Source organism: Lepidothrix coronata, unplaced genomic scaffold (assembly GCF_001604755.1).
Source record: "Lepidothrix coronata isolate B3197 unplaced genomic scaffold, Lepidothrix_coronata-1.0 Scaffold6, whole genome shotgun sequence".
NCBI classification, from domain to species: Eukaryota; Metazoa; Chordata; class Aves; order Passeriformes; family Pipridae; genus Lepidothrix; species Lepidothrix coronata.
In genome coordinates, this window is record NW_016690186.1 from 5,072,716 (window position 1) to 5,089,694 (window position 16,979).

Sequence of the window (16,979 nt, forward strand, 5' to 3'; positions counted from 1 at the left end):
GACTGCACATTCCCCTGGACAGGCACCATCTCTTCATGCTTTCCTAGTAGCACTGTTGCCTGTGGGTACTACCACAGCACAGGTAATAAAGATACTGCAGTACTTTCCCCCTGCCTCGCTGAAGAAGAAGGAACATTAATCAGGCATCATCCAGTAGAACTGGCAAACATCACTTGTTTTACTCTTCTTTGTAAAGCTACATCTGTGGGTAATAATCTGGGAAGAGACGGTAATGAGTGCAGAGAGACTGGGAAAAACGAGCAAAGTATAGAAGGGCAAGAATGCTCTTTTAAAAGCCAAAAGAACATAATTTCAAAACACAGTACTAGCTAACTACATGGTATCACAAACCCAAGTAAAATTAGTTCTATACATACAGTGATTTTCTAGAATTTTTGGTAGGTATTTTCATATTTGAATAGTTTTATTAATGTTCTGTAAGTCAGCACAAATGCTTTGGTAATTGTACTATCTGTATACTGCTCAGCAAACAAAGGTGATTCATGGTTGCTCGTTGACATTTAGGTGGATCCTGTCTGATTATAAATTTCAGTGTCAGCTTCAAGTGATATGAATTCATTACATAATATGAAAAGTGCTGTTTTGGAGAACATTACGTATTCCACTCAGAAGTGCATATAGACCAAATGTGAAAGAGTAGGAGGATATTCAGATGGTCTAGTACTCTCAGATAGTGGATTGTCCTTGCCCTGTCTGAAGCTTTCTGCATTATCTTACACAAATTAGTTTCACTTTTTCAGTTATCTCCCAAACCAAGATAACACTGTAATAGTATCTCTTTGGCTGATGAGGCAAAAGCACCAATGAAGATAAGAGTTGTTAGATAAATCTGCAAGATAAGAGACCCTCAACCAAATCCAAAGTGCTTCAAGCTGAACACCTGAATATTTCAAGTTAGAAAACTCCAATGTTTACAAACCTAGTTAAGTGTCATGTGGGACGTGTAAGAAAGTGAAAATTACACCAGATATCAAATACAAGTCTTCCATCTACTTGCAGAGGAGCAAATAAGACAGGTTTGCTTTGATTGAGAGTTTATTAAAAAAAATGAAGCAGACCTTCAGTTTTTTCACATTGCTTAACTACAGCTAAATTAAAAAGCAAGGTTGAAAAGCAAACAGCAGAAGCTTGGGTATAACATTGCATACCATTCTGCCCACTGCCACTTCAGACATACTTTAATCATTATTTTGTGTGTGTGCGTGAGAAAACAATATCTCATAAATTAAATAAGTAGTCATACGGGATTACACCTCTCTCCCTCTCACAGGGATCTGAATCACGTCTGACATGTTTTTACACAAACATATTTCACAGTAAATATGAATCAGATTACAGCGTGAAACAAGCTGCCACTGACAGGCAGCTACTAAAGTGGCTGTAGCTGGCCACTAAATATCTTGCCACTGCAGAAACGTACTCCAGGGATACTTAGCTCTTTGTCAGATGACAGAGATAAGCCTTAGCTATTAGAATTCCTCTCTTCATACCCGAGAACTGTAGCAACCCCGAACTATCGTGAATAGATAACGACGCACACCTGTACTGGGCACCGGGTGGACCTCACCACCGCAGCAGAGGGAATTGGCGAGGGCGATGACGTGTGCAGTTTCAGAAAGCAAGAACTCAAAAATCAGCACTATCCCCGTTGTAGCTCTCACAGAATCCATCAGTCCTCAGCTGCCCCCCTGTGACTCCCGTCTGCACTGCAGCGCCTTAGCTTTAAAGACCTCTGGAGAACGCCCTTGGGGAAGGAAAGGTCTAGCAGCTAAATGCACAAACGTGTAACATTTTACGTTCACTCGTGAACTGGGGAGCACTCCGTTCTTCCCAGCGTGGAGTTCTGGAGGAACACTGTTTACTTGCCACAGATCATAAAGCACAGAAGTAAATATGTAAGTCTGACGTTCTAAAGTTAGAAATATTCTCTTTCTCTAGATTGGAATGAGCCCAGCCAGACTCTTAACCCAAAAAATATCATAAAAGATTTATTGAACATCTGGATAGAAACCCCATATCTAATAGTGTCTCGGAGTACAACTACTTAGTGAATTATCACCCTTAAATACTTATTTAGAGTTCCCAAGAATATTCAGTGCCCTCTTGTGGTTTGAATTATGAAAGAAGGAAAATTCATGAAAGAAAATACTCAGGTTTGATCAGTCTCACAACCGAGGTGGCACCTGAATCTCACCCTCTATAGCACTGTGGCCACCACAGTTACGCTGGAGAAAAACCATCCCACGCTCTTCAGTCTATACCTGCAAAAACAGAGAACCTAATGAAAGGTTTTCTGAAAAGAAAGTGCTGTTACCGTTAAAGAACTGGTCTTTGTGAGATGTTTTTAATTTTAAACCTCATCCTAATCTCTTCAATCCAAAAATAGATCCTCCTCCTAAAGAAAACAACGAAGTAAATGCTTTAAAATGCATTTAAAAGCAGTAAGATCTGTCTAGTAAGACTTCCAGATTCTTTCCAAGTGCAAACACATTCTGAGAAATATAAACTCCTCCAGCCATAGAAGTAAACATGTCTGGAGAACTCTGGAAATTATTGGTGCTAAGGTTCTTAGTTACTGTATTTACCCCCGAGGCCCACACCAGCCCCATATTAAGGGCACAGCCAGAGGAGCTTATAAAACATACAGAATATGAAACAATAATTAGTAGCCAAGTAATATAATCGTAGTGATTTAATTGCTGACTGCTTTAAAAGACAGAAAAGGGAGTGGGAGGGAAACACACAGTGTAAATTTAGGAGAACTGCTGTAGGGAAATGCACAGAGAGGAAAACAGGTGGTGAGACACTGGAACAAGTTGCCCAGTGCAGCTGTGGATGCCCCATCCCTGGAAGTGTTCAAGGCCAAGCTGGATGCAGCTCTGAGCAACCCGGTCTAGTGGAAGGTGTCCCTTCCCACGGCAAGGGGTTGGAATTGGATGATCCTTTCCAACACGAGCCATTCTATGAAAAAAAGAGATAGAAACACAACAGTAGAGAAAGAATGTAAAGTAATAGAGAGGAGCACTTTTCCCAGTGACTAGGCATCCCCATAAAAACAGTATTCTAAGCCCTGGGAAATAACCTACAGTTTCACAGAGCTGAAGAATGAATCCTAAATGTATACGGAGTACTTAAGGCACAGATTTAAAACAGAATTAGATGCTTTCCATAGAATGCATGTGGCAGTGATGACTTCCCCAGTGCAATTTCCTAACAGTTTGCGGAATGGTGGGGGAATAAACATAAAATTCACTTTCCTAGCTCTTTCCTTGTCATGTCCATAAAAATAGAGATACGTGACTAGGGGGAAAAAATGTTACAGATAGAATAAAGCTGGTTAGAGCTAGAAAATGAAGAGGTGAAAACTGGTCCTTCCCAAAGCAGACCTAGAGTTTGAGAAATGTAAGAAACAGTACAGACCTACTTTATTCATGAAAGAAGAAAGTCCATGCTTTGCTCTGGTAATTCACTGGGAAGGGGCAGTATTAACATTACTGAAAAGCCTTCTCATTGCAGGCACCCTGAATCCTGACCCCTATGTGTTTTCAAACACAGCCACAACACACACAAAAGAAACCTGATCTCTAAAGCAAATGTACACTGTACAGATCAAGTAGTTTTTGTGCCCTTTCATTGCGTTTCTCCAATTCTAGAAGAAAATTTATCAAATTTATGCTTTTATCAAATATTCTTGTAGCTCTCCTTGCCTGCAATAAACCAACCTTGGCTGTCAGGTACTGCAGTCATTTCACGAATGGCACAGTGTTTACCAGACATGGCAAAGTGCACATCTCTCAACAGTGTCCACAAATCGCTGTGTGTTTCTGCATAAAATAAAGGATATAAAAAATACACTACCCAGACTCTTTCACAGCAGAGTCCTCACAGACACTCGTATGCAAATCTCACTAGACTGAAAAGCTAAATTTAAAAAGGAGGACCCAGGAATGCTTCCCAAATACAGAAAACCTTCTAGCCCTGACTACTTGTCAGACGATGACCTGGGCGCACAAAAGTCCCACTCTTTCCCTGGGAATAAAGCCCTGGCTTCAGACTGGAGCAGGACAAAGGGCAGTTTTACAGAGCTCAAGTATCCTATAACTCAGATATTGCCAATGAGAACTAAACACATGGAGTGCATTCTCTCTAAGTAATGAAATATGAATTGCTGTAGTAAAATAAAATAAAATCTCTAACAAAGGGCTTATAAACAGATTTAGGGGATAGAGTGGTTTACTTAGAGATCATAAAATTAGATTCTATGGGGAAAGAATAAACTAACAAAAAGGAAGTTTATGGAACTTTGTTACACTTCTGTCATTCAAAATAACACATTAAATCAATTTCATAACTGTAGTATCATCTGTATGTCCTTAGAATGTAAAAGCACAAGAAGTAACCAAAGGGTTTTTCAGCTCAAAAACACAGGGCAGAAGGATAAATCATCTAGCTGCCATCTTACAACCAGTCCAAACTTACTGACAATTCTTTCCTCAGAAAGGCATTAACTCTTCTCAGTAAATCTACCTTTAAATAACAAGGTTTGCTAATGGCCCCAAGTGCTGCATGCCTCTTTCCCTCTCCTTTTGTTATTCCTCATTATTTCTCTATTAACATGACATGGGACAGCAATATACAAACATGGAAGGGAGAAAAGAAGCAAAAAGTAAATTTTGGGCAACTTATCTTTTTTTCTGCTTTCTGGAAATACCTAAGATATGATATAAGGTAACTTGTCAGCTCACAGATGGATGATGAGTCACAGCTCATCAGTTCCAGGGGAGACATGTCATTCCAATAATTCACACTGTGAAGGCATACAACTGACCACATACTGAAGTTTGAGAAAGCAGCTGAAAAGGAAGAAGTAGCACCAAGGGAACTGATCATCTTTATTATGCAACAAAAAGACAAACAGAAAATAAAATACTTTAATAGGAGAAAAACAGAAGGTACAACTCAAACATAATAACATATTGAAACCATACATAATGCAACATGAACATGAAAACATTGTTTAACAGCAATCTTCTAGTAAAGATCGCATGTTCTGAGCATCACCCATCACATATACACAGCTTTTTGTGCATGTCTGAGTTTCAGTGAGAAAGATCATGACCAGTAGGAACATATTTAAATAGTTTAATTTTCATTAAACGCTTACCTAGTGAATGTATTGGATGCAATCTCTTCATATTAAAAGTACAAAATCCTAAGCAAGGCCGCGCCTGCCAATACAGATTTTAAATAAAGAGGATAAACATTTTGCAAGGGTTTTTCTTTATATTGCTTTAATACACATTTGTTGCTTTAAAATGTGTATTTAAGTCTCTCAACATTTAAACATGACTAAAATGCTCAGCAACTACTCATCAAGTGACAACTAATTATTGCTATAAAAAATTGCTTCCCAGAGTTTTAAAACAGATGTCATTTAATTTGCAATTCTCAAGATATATTCAAGTAATAAAAATAACTAGTTCCAGTGTCCATGAGGCATTCAGAATCTGTATTGGCTGTAGGCATTTATTGCCAGATCATATAAATATTTTATCGAAACTAAAAACATTAACTAAACTTATATGTAACTCTTAAAACTCCTTAGGAAATGTATGCAGTAATAAATCACCACAGTATGTATTTTTACTTCAAAAAGGTAAAACCTTAGCATCAGGCTACCTTGAACTTCATTTCTGTCTCACAGGCACTGTCTTATAGTTGGCTTTACAGAGCAAAAGTAAAAATCTAAATAATCTTTCCTGTTGGATCAGTGAACCACTTCAAGTGGTCACACAAGCACTAGAGCTGACAGACAAGTGAGAATACACAGACAAGAGTATGGGGGCAAATAGGAAGTTGGAATACAACATCAAAGTGTGGTGTGCTGTCAAAATACTGCAGTAAGATGGTAACAAAATGCAAGAACTTTTAGGTTGTTATAAAAAGGATATAACATTCAGCCATTTCTGAAACGGACAACTTTCTCTGTACTTCGGCCAGCAATGCCTTCAGGAATGTTTTACACTCTTAAAAATGTAAGCTAGAAAAGTCAAGTTACAACGTATTCTGGTTTAGTTCCAACACTCAATAAAGTAGAACTAAGATTCAGTTCTGAAACACAGTACATTGCAGAATGAGGCATTTCAACATTACCAGTTTTGGAATATGAAATATCCCAGCATTTAAAGAATAATCAAAACCTCTGTTTGGAGCCCAAATGGGAGGCAGGGCATAAGAAACAGATTGTACTTTGGCTGCACAATTGATTACTACACATAAATCACCAACTAGACTAAGAAAATTACTGGGGACGTTTTCCACTACATATGCAACACTCAATAAGAACAATAGCTTGACAATGGGTGATGGCAACACAGGATAAAGAGTCCTATACCTAAATGGTATATGTTCAGAACAGTCTCTGTCTAAACCTCCATAATGTCTGTTGTGCAACCTTCTTTCCTCTCCTCCCCTTTAGTATTAAATAAAAGATCTTAGAACTCTTTTACAAATGGATTTTTCATTTAAAGTCAAAATTGCATTATTGCTCTATTTTCTCTGATTTTAACAATGGTCTTGCTGGGAATGTGGAAATCTAAAACAGGAGCTCTTAAACTGTGTTGGTAACTATTTTAGAGCAAGTCTTTTCTTCTGAACTGTTTTTTCAAGCCTTCAGATGCAGGAGATGTACAAGTTTTAAACAGCTTTGTCAAAATAAACAAGTCTGTTTCTGAGTGTTGGTAGGTGTGAAGCCAATTAGTTATTTAGCTCCACAACCTTCCATGAAAGACAGGACAGAGCAAATATTCAATTCCAAATGCAACAACAGGAGTTCTTAAAAAGCTCCAACAAAATGAAAAACTATCTGATCACAGTCAGAGGCCAAAAGAGTATAACTTTTGCATGTCATCTTTGCTCAGAAATTATGTCATCAAAATCACTCAGAAAATATGTCATCTTCCTTAGCAGTTGGGAGTATTAGGAATACTCCACACTCATCACATTAGTAAGCAAGCATTCTATTTCAGTTATGCTCCAGAAGCGGAAAAAATAGATGTAATTATTCATAGGCAATGGCATCATTCTTTCTCAATGAAAGGTGAAAGAAGCCCTGCTCTGCATTGTTAATCTGCAGAAAAGAAATACATTAATTTTTTAAGCTGTTGTTATTTTCAGTCACATAGCAACAGTAAAAAATTAATCACAACATCAAATAAAATTTGTCCTTGGCAGGAAAAGAAAAAAAATAAATTATTATCTCATAGATACCTTAGAAGACAGATGAACTTAAACAAACACAACAGTGCAACAGAGCATCCTTGTTATCTTTCTAAAGATACTTTCAAAGTTGTTTTTGGTGAATTAAAATATCCTACATTAATCATAGAAACTATGTAATTAACAGAGTAGTAAAGGTTAGAGAAAATCAAGACAAGAGTGAGAAGTTCCAAAAAGGTCCCTAATTCCACAGGGACAGATCTTGGTAAAGATGTCAAGCTTGAGTTTCAGCAAAATCATTTATCAAAAGTCCTTGTGAGTGTGAAAAAAAGTTTAGCCTGAAAAGTAGTTACTGAATACCATTTTTATTAATATACACTTCAGATCACCAACAGAAGTAATTTTTCTCGCAGATGATCAGTAAGATGGAAGGGGCTCTGCTTTAAAAGTTCACATGACAGGATTCCTGAACTGCATTTTGGTATTGGGCTTCTTCATCAAGCTGAAGATTCTAAACAAAATGAAAATATCATCAAAATGGACAAATACTCAAGATGTATCACAATCATTAGTTTAATTATTCCTCTTCCACATTTTTACATAGGAATTGGCACCTAGATGAAGACTCTTCATCTTTATGTGTACTAGATGATTGTTTCTGTTGCACAGTATCTTTTATTGAACCAAATACCAAGAGACACTTGAGACAGGAGAAGAATCAGATGAGTGGGGCAAGGCTCATTAAGCAGAAGGGTCCATCTTCTCTCCCTGGCTCAACTTCATTATGGAACAGCCAGCTCAGGAAAGTTGACTGTGTCATGCAATTCTTATAGCAGGGCTTCTAACCAGCCATAACATTCTCCATTAATGAAAACAAAATGTGATTCCCAGACAACAGTAATCATAGATTGTTGAGAATATACTGCTTAAAATGAGAAAGCAAACACACATCACAAAAGACGTGTGTTTAATCCTGCTACTTTTCCAAAGCTATCTTCCAGGTTGCTAATATGCCAGAGTAATACATCTTTTTAGTGCAGTTCTGGCAGTTTCCCCAAATCAGAATTCCTATCACCAGTTTTACGCCATCAAACATGCAAGATGGACTCACAGTGAAGAGCCTAATTGCCTGTATTAAACTCCTAGCTCTCCATGCCTTTATCACAGATCACTGAACTCAGAGAATAATATATATCATCTTTGCCATCTTGAACCATTGAGGCTGCTTATGCCTCAAATACTATGCCTGTCCCACAAAAAGCTTAATGAGCATACCCCAAGGCCTGTCAAACTCTACAGAAACTACAACTCAAACTCTCCAGCTTTCTGAACCCACAAGCCAACAGGTTGACTTGACTTAGGAACCAACCACTGACTATATCTGTGTATGCAGTTCTGCATCTACTCCAAGGTCATTTACTCAAAGACGGTCTGAAAGGAGGTAACCTGAACACCAACTTAATGACACATCTCTTTTCAGTCTCTCTCACAACATACCGGAAGAGAGGCTGTAGCAGCAATACCAGCTAGTCAAGCTGCACTTTGAGTCCTGAGATTATGATTTAGCAATTTCTGCCATAAAGGGTCAATAATGTCAATAAAACAGAGTAGCATCTATTTTACTTTCCCTAGAAGCAGCAGTAATAAACTGTTCTAATAAACACAGTAAAAGTAATAAATTGTCCACATTGAGAATACTAAGATAAAGGTTTAAGTCAGTTTGGGGCAATTTAACTATTCCCAGTAGCACTTCATGTTGAGAGTAGAAAGTTTAAGAACAGACAGGTCTACTTTTGAGTTCCATACAAAGTAGGAACATAGCATGTCCAGAGCACAAGTCTGGTACAAATTTTTTATTCGACATTTTTATTTACAGAAAAAAAAGGTTACCATTTATTTCCCTACACATCAAAGAAGAAAAAGCTTACCACAAATTCTCCATAATCAAACCGGTGTCTTAGATTTAGATGGCCAACAAGATTTCTAGTAACCTGGTTAGTATCTGCCCAAGGAAGAGATACACAAATAGGACAGATCTGTATTGGGAGGGGGAGGAGAAAGAGAGAATAAAAAAAAAAGGGTTATTGGTAATACAGAATGCATTAAAGACATGCTCTACAAGAATAACTAGTTTATTACTCATCCACTACCAAAACAGAGTAGAGATGTTAACATCAAATCATAGTTCTCAAGAGTGTTTTTCCTCAACTGTGTAACATTCAAAACGTATATTTCAACTTGTTGGATTTCTAAAGTGTTTCTCTTAGGGATGGTAGATTATCATGTCCATCCAACATTCAGTCAGTTTAGAAAAGAAAGTGATTACTGCATCCTACTTATTCTTTGGGAGAATTTTCATACAACTGAGCTGATCAAGTAGAAAACCAAACACATTTTTCTCCTTCAGACCCTTTGATTACATCTTAGATTACTTTCCAAGTAACTGCAGGTTTCCCATGAAACAATAGTTATGTTAAATATGGGATTCTATAGAAACAGATCTGAAATACTAAATTAAAAAGAGTAAAGTGTCAGGCTCAAAAACTGAGCTTGTTTCACATCAAGATAAATGAGACAGCTGAGTCAGAAATGCTTTAGGACCACCAGGCTGGACATGAAATGTTTTCATGTGAAAGTTACTCCTCAAGACAAATGCACTGCATGAAGTATATTGTTTTTCTCAGACCACAGTGATTGTTACAGATACAGAGTAGCTACTGCACATTTAAAATTGTCCACATAATTATAACGAAAATAGCTTAAGAAACATACATAAGCAACTCCACTTACCACGGGAACCATCTGATAAAGATGTCTATTATTACAGTGATCCAGCAAGCGCTGTCTGGTAAAATTGGCTTCCTGACACAGGGGGCATTTGAAGGTTGGGTGTCCACTGTAAACAGAAATACACAGTATTAAAAAGAAAAGAGAGTTTTAGAAGCAGTGTTACAGAGAGCTTAATTCATCTGTTATCTCCTAATTGTCTTCCCTTGTTTTGATAAAAACAACAAAAAACCCCCCACATCCTCACTGACACAGCAACAGATCTAACGCAGCTCCACTGCTACTTCCAAATTGCAATTTTAAGGTACATTTATAATTTGTATGTCTAAGTGCATTCTTCTTAGAACTGGGCTTCTTTTGTTCCAAAATTCTTTTGTTCCAATTGCAGCTACATGCTGTTCTTACTTTCTGATAACATCTTTTAGTGCAAATCCTTCCAGAAAGTACTAAAAAAACCCAATTTATAATGTATACATGCAAATGTAGAAGAAACTACAGCATTTTTTTAAAACAACTTCTTGAAGGTGTTTTTGGAGTGGTTTTTTGTTTTTAAGTCAGTAGAACTTGAACTGTGACTATCTGGATCTACTTTAGTAACAGCTATAGGGAAATAAGTAGCCTACCTTGTTTCTCCTTGAAGTATTTGACTATTAGCCATCTCGCCATTATCAGATATTGCATCACTCCTGCTACTTTAAATAAAGAAAAAAAAACAGCAATGAAAACTGAGAGTATTTTACTCCACTATCAAAATTTTTTAAAGTTTAACTGTAACGGGGGAGGGAGAGGAAGAAAATCCATCAGGTCCCATAAACGTCAAATCAACATACAGTGCACATATTTTAACTTTCACAACTTTTCCTTTAGATCAAGATACGTCCAGAATATATTTACAGAATCACAGAATCATCAAGGTGGGAAGAGACCTTCAAGATTATCTAGTCCAACTATCAACTCAGCACCACCATAATCAACCCTAAACCATATCGCCACATGACGCATATTCAGACACCACTTGAACACTTCCGGAAACGGCAACTCCACCATCTCCCTGAGCAAATTATTCCCACTTCAGTGGAAAAAAAAATTTTCTAGTATCTGATCTGAACTTTCCCTAATACAACTTAAGGCCACTTCCTCTTGTCCTTTCACTTGCGACGTGGCAGAAGAGGCCAACCCCCATCTCACTGCAACCTCCTCTTGGGTAATTCTGGAGAGCAATGAGGTCCCACTTGACCCTGCTTTTCTACAGGATAAACAACCCCAGCTCCCTCAGCCACTCCTCATGGGACTTGTGCTCCAGACCCTTTGCCAGCTTCATTGCTCTTCTCTGGACACACTCCAGCACCTCAATGTCCTTCTTGTAGTGAGGGGACCAAAACTGAACACAGGATTCCAGGTGCGGCCTCACAAGTGCTGAGCACAGTGGGAAAATCACTTCCCTAGTCCTGCTGGCCACACTATTGCTGATGCACATCAGGATGCCACTGGCCTTCTTGGCCACCTGGGCACACTGCTGGCTCATGTTCAGCTGGCTGTTGACCAGCACCTGAGTCCCTTTCCTCCAGGCATCTTTACATACACTCTTCCCCACACCTGTAGCAGTGGCCAGGGCTGTTGTGACTCAACTGCAGCACCTGGCACTTCATCCTGTTGAACCTTATGCACTTTGTCCTCCGCCCATCAATCCGTCAAGGTCTCTCTGCAAGGTCTTTCTACCCTCCAGCAGATCAACACTCCCACCCAACTCAGTGTCATCTGCAAATTGACTGAGGGTGCACTCGATCCCCTCATGCAAATCATCAATAAAGATATTAACCAGGACTGGCCCCAAACTGATCCCTGAGGAACACCACTAGTGACCAGCTGCCAACTGGATGTAAGTCCACTCACCACTACACTCTGGGCCCAGCCATCGAGGCAGTCTTTTTTTACCCAGAGGACAGTGCACCTGTCCAAGCCATAGGCTGCCAGCTTCTCCAGGAGAGTACTGTGGGAGACAGTGTCAAATGCTTTACTGAAGCCTAGACAGAAAACATCCACAGCCTTTCCCTCATCCACTAAGGGTCACTTTGTCACAGAAGGAGATCAGGTTGCTCAAGCTGGACCTGACTTTCATAAACCCGTGTTGGCTGGGTCTGATCCCCTGGTTGTCCTGCACGTGCCACATGATGGCACTCAGGATGATCTGTTTCATGACCTTCCCCAGCACCGAGGTCAGTCTGACAGGCCTGTAGCTCCCTGGATTGTTCTTCTGATCCTTCTTGTAGACTGGCATCACATTTGCATGGATAATTTAGTTACCATGGTGATCCTCAGTGGACTATCACGCAGCTTTACAGGAAAATGGTATCTAATACAACAAACATTTAGTCAACAAGAATGGTAATGGAGATGACAGCCAAGTAACTCAAAAACCATTATGAACTACATGAATGTAAGACAGGTAGCACTTTCTAAGTTTTTTGACTTAAGATTTAACTGCCATGTGTTTACAGAAATAATTTACAACTTTCAACTACAAAAGGAAAGTTTTCTCATGCTGAGCACAAAACAAACTTATTTTCTAAAGTAAAAGTAACAGATAGGAACATTTTAGAAAGTAAATTTGACTGTATATGCACCTCTAGCTAAGCCAGAAGAAACTGTCCAAACATGCTGATCCTACTAAGAATATGAATATTTAGAGTAACAGATAAGGTCATGGTAAATTTTTTTATACATCTGTGATATTCTAAGCATGGGTATTCTACTGTTGCATACTCAATAAAAAGTGATATAATAATATCCACACACTTTGGCGAAACATTGCTGCAGCTAATTCTGGTAAGAGCTTCGACTTCCAATATACTGATGGGTTAAAAACCAGAGAAGTTCAGACTGCTGAAAATAGAAAATTGATGGCAAAATAAAGTAAATAAAGGACAGGATATATATTAAAAAGCTCTGTAAAACTAGCATGTAAAAAAAGTTCTTCAAAAATAACCCAAAATCCCCAACCTCATCCATCAGTGAGAATGTATGAAAAAAAAACTTCTTTAGCTTTACTGCCTGAAAACAAGTGGTGTCATTTGATTTTATGGTGTGTAACATACTGGAGCTCCTTACACATTTCATAAGAGATGTATTCAAAATAAATTCAATCAGAAAGCAAAAGCTTACACAGTAATGTTTTGAAACAGGATAGCCACTAAAACAAACTTAGGAAGGGGAGGGGGAATAAAAATAGACAGGAACTTCCCCGGAGGTAAATATTATGAAAGATGTTACAAAGTAAGCTGCTCAAATGCTGTCAAGGCAAGGAAAGCAAGCTACAAATACCAAATACTTTTTAGGAGAGTCTCTACAAGATATTCCAAAGCCATCATGCAGAAAGGTTTTCTTCTGTCTGCTAAGAGTAAAGAAAAAGACCTGGAAAAACTCATACTTGAAACATAAAAATATGGACAATAAAAGAAGGAATTCCCTGGAAAAAATTAATTTCCATGGGCAGAGGGGGTGGGGAAAGAAGAAGATGAACTGTTATATACAGAACACCCTGATTACCTGTTCCCTGTTGAATCTTGGGAAATCTGTAAGTTTGGAATAATTGAAGAAACACCATATTCATCCTGATACTTCTTACAGGTTTTATAATGCTGTCTCATCCACGAAAATCTAACCTGAAAATGAAATGCCAAATTACTGAAATCATACTGAACAATCCAAGGATAGAAGGAAGAGGTAATTCTGCCAACAGAAAGCAAGGTATGCAGGAATTTTGTAGATATCATATGCAGCAGAAAACAGAACTTGTGTCTCCCCTCTGAGCATGAACACTTTCTTCACCAACAGGACATCTTTGATTCCTCTTTGCTTAGAGCCTCTGTCACTCTGTGAGACTGGAGAACACTGCTGCTCTCCACTCCCCACTCCGCCAGGCATTTGAGGGCTCTCTCAGGGGTGAAAGATGTGAATAAATGCCATTTAACTGAAACAAAGTCACTGAAACTACACCTCCCAGGTCCAGGATCAATAACTGATGAGCTACAACGAGAGGGGCCATGAGGATGGGATAAGAACCACTGCTCCTTCATCTTTCTCTGGCCTGCTGTTACCTCATGCAGAGGAACTTTTATTTTTTTTTTTGCATTAGGTGTGTTCCTTTTCTCTTTTAGAGGGGAGGGAAAAAAATAGGCGAATGAACACCAACTTAACGGTGCTTATCCACCTTTAATTCAAGGTAAGACAACAAGTTGCTTAGATTTGTCAGAAGACAGCTGGGTTGGACATGCCCTAAATCAGAATTTCAGGTCCAACAGCACTGTCAGAAGGTGCTCACAGGTTTAGAGGCTGAACAAGATCATATCTCACATGCCTGTGCCTCAATTCCATTAAAATTCTTGGTTGGTTCTTGCTTCCAGTTTACTAACTTCCTATCAGTTTCTTTCTCCCCACTTTTCATCCTAATGAATCACATGGAACAAAGCAAGCAGACGAGGTTTCCACTAGTACTGATCTTCGCATTGGCAGAAGTAAGTCCCAAGTGAAACGAAACAAACACAAAGACTACCTGGGTTCGATGCAATCTGTTATAAACAAAATGCGTGGCTGAAATTCTGCATTCATTTATACCAGAAGAAAGATTACTCTTGGATTGAGGGGGGGGGGTGTCAAGATTTCACCTAATGTTCTGAAAATAATGACCCCTTGACAAGAGAAACAAAGGGAATGTAAAAACACTGATGAGGAAAGAGGAAGTTACGTATGATTGTATGTGCACTGAAAGTAATCAAGCCACTTTTTCCATTTGTTTTAAATTAAATTTTATAGAGGCTGTAAGCACTTTCATCTCCATATTGAAAGTTTCTGAGGTTTTCCACGTATCTGCAACTTTCATGTTCATCTCCCTAACTTTTCTTTTGCCAGTTTTATAGCTACATCCAGTTTTCCCATTTCTTTTTTGGAAAAACTGGCACTCCACTAAAAATGCCTTTACTGACAACTCAAGATCTTCTTTGAGTTTACATCTGTTGGGTATAGCTAGGCACTGCATGCCTAGCATATGCACAAGCCATACAAAGCTAAGTTCAAAATGCTACAGGCTCTTTAGCCCCAAGACAAGAATGGCACACACTAAAAGTGTGCCTGGACAAACATATGAAAAATTTATTCAACTTTTTTTTAAAGTTTTACTCTACCTGCTTCTCACAGCATCTACAGCCCCCAGAAGCTTTCTTCATACTGTTTTCAACATCTAGAGCCCTTTTGGGATACGTTCTTTCTTTTTTAGTCACGCTCCCCCGGCAGAGAGGACAATGTGTTCCACTTTCTCTTATAGCTGTCAAGAAGCACTTCCTGCAAAACCTAAATTAAAAAGTTACCACAAACAAAGGTTAGCAAAATGAACAGATACTTTGCCCTTGAAGAGAGCTAGGTGATTGTTAGGAAAAAAAAGATATATCAGAGTAATGATCTACTGAATACAAATCTTTATAAGGAAAATGAAGCAATGGTGCTTATGAAGAAGAATATGGAAATTAGGGGAACTTGGCAATGCACTTTAGGTAAAGCTCTTATTATTTATTGACTAGTATGGCTGCACACCAGACTGATCATTAATTAGATATTAAATGGTGCAGCAAGCACGTGATATTGGACAATCTTATCAGAGGAATTCCTGTTTATTGTCCTTAAGCAGAACCAGAAACACTGCAAAGCTTCATTCAGCATGGGTTTCCAGAGACCTCAGTCCACCAGCTTTTGCAGCTCTCTCTTTCCTCACGCACCAGCTGCCAAAAGTATTTTGCTCTTCTACGAAGTAGCACGTTGTAATCAAGCGTCCCTCTGGAAAAAAAAATGCTGAATAGACGAGCTGAAAAGAAAGAACAACTCATACTACAGTCCTTGTTCGAAAAGGAACGAGGAAAACCATGAAGTGAAAAAAACGCGAGTTAGGTTAGAGGGTGCAGTGAAACTCCCTCGCCACCGACCAGACCGCCGCGGGGGCTTTTCCTCAGTGACCGGTCCTCGTCGGCTACAAAGGAAAGAGGCGAAGGGAGGCTGGGGCAGCACTGGGCTCGTCATCCTCACAGCCAGAGGCTCCAGGCCGAGGGTCCGAGTGGGGGGGAGCAGAGGAGCACAGGGCGGAGAGCCGGAGGAGGCGAGGAAAAGGCTTGGGAAGGGGCGAGGGGCCGGGATACCCACACGTGCTGGCAGTTGGCGGTCCTCACGGGCGTTTTGAACACCTCCTGGCACACCGGGCAGTAAAAATCATCCTCGCTGAAGCACGCCGGGGCCGCCGCGGCCCCCTCGGCCATGGCAACACGTCAGGGCCTCTCCGGCAGGAGCGGGGACGAGGGACAAGCCCCGCCCCGGCGGACTGAGGCGAGTCCGGCTCCGCTCCCGGGGGCCGCCGCCGGGGGCCCAGGGGCGGATCGCTGGGGGCACCCGGCACCGGGTGGGATCCCGGGTGGGATCCCGGCCGGGCTGCGGCTGCGGCGGCGGAGCGGAACGAGCCCGGCCTGCCCTCCGCCAGCCGCCCCTCGCCCCTCCTCCCGCCCGGCCCGGGGGAGCCCCCGCCCCGCGCTCTACCTGGCGCTGCTCGGGTAGGAGGGACGCGGCAGCTCCGGCCGCTCTCCCGGCGGCACCCGGGGGGGCAGGGGCGGGGCCGGGGTTTCCATGGCGATCGCCTCCCGGCCCGGCGGCGCCGCTACGACGCGGCGGGGCGGCCCCTGCTCCGCCCTGTCCGGGAGGATTCCCCGCTCCGCCCAGCGCGCTGCGCCCGCCCCGCCGCCCGCCCGCGGCCTGCCGGAGGCTGCTGGGGAATGACGAAACAGTGGCGTTCGCAGTCGTCTTCTGCACAGAGAAAACGTGCCTGCCCTGTTTTTCGTTTGTTTCTAGATCGACTTGTCCAGATAACAGCTGGTGGAGGGGCTGGAGCACGAGTCCTCTGAGGAGCGGCTGAGGGAGCT

At 40.6% G+C, this 16,979-nt stretch overlaps 1 protein-coding gene across 2 annotated transcripts; it reads right to left on the bottom strand.

The window, feature by feature from the left end:
• Nucleotides 1-4,892: 4,892 nt before the first annotated feature.
• On the bottom strand, nt 4,893-16,558 carry RNF138 (ring finger protein 138). 2 transcript variants are annotated; one of them, XM_017832864.1, is made up of 7 exons: nt 16,213-16,558; nt 15,207-15,372; nt 13,573-13,688; nt 10,650-10,718; nt 10,030-10,135; nt 9,168-9,275; nt 4,893-7,750 (listed from the first exon to the last, which is right to left on the bottom strand). In XM_017832864.1, exons 1-7 carry the CDS (start codon nt 16,323-16,325, stop codon nt 7,682-7,684), a joined length of 747 nt encoding a protein of 248 aa, XP_017688353.1. In that variant the 5' UTR covers nt 16,326-16,558; the 3' UTR covers nt 4,893-7,681. The 2 variants fall into 2 exon arrangements, with proteins under 2 accessions (XP_017688353.1, XP_017688363.1); XM_017832874.1 differs by having other exon boundaries at nt 10,650-10,715; nt 16,213-16,404.
• Nucleotides 16,559-16,979: the final 421 nt, after the last annotated feature.

What these genes read in the sequence shown, in the direction of transcription:
- RNF138 (XM_017832864.1), bottom strand. Translation starts at nt 16,325, where the DNA reads ATGGCCGAGGGGGCCGCGGCGGCCCCGGCGTGCTTCAGCGAGGATGAT. An exon ending in ACCGCCAACTGCCAGCACGT is followed by an intron (nt 15,373 to 16,212) that starts GTGGGTATCCCG and finishes TTTTTAATTTAG; the next exon opens with GTTTTGCAGGAAGTGCTTCT. An exon ending in TTGATTATGGAGAATTTGTG is followed by an intron (nt 7,751 to 9,167) that starts GTAAGCTTTTTC and finishes CATTTTGTTTAG; the next exon opens with AATCTTCAGCTTGATGAAGA.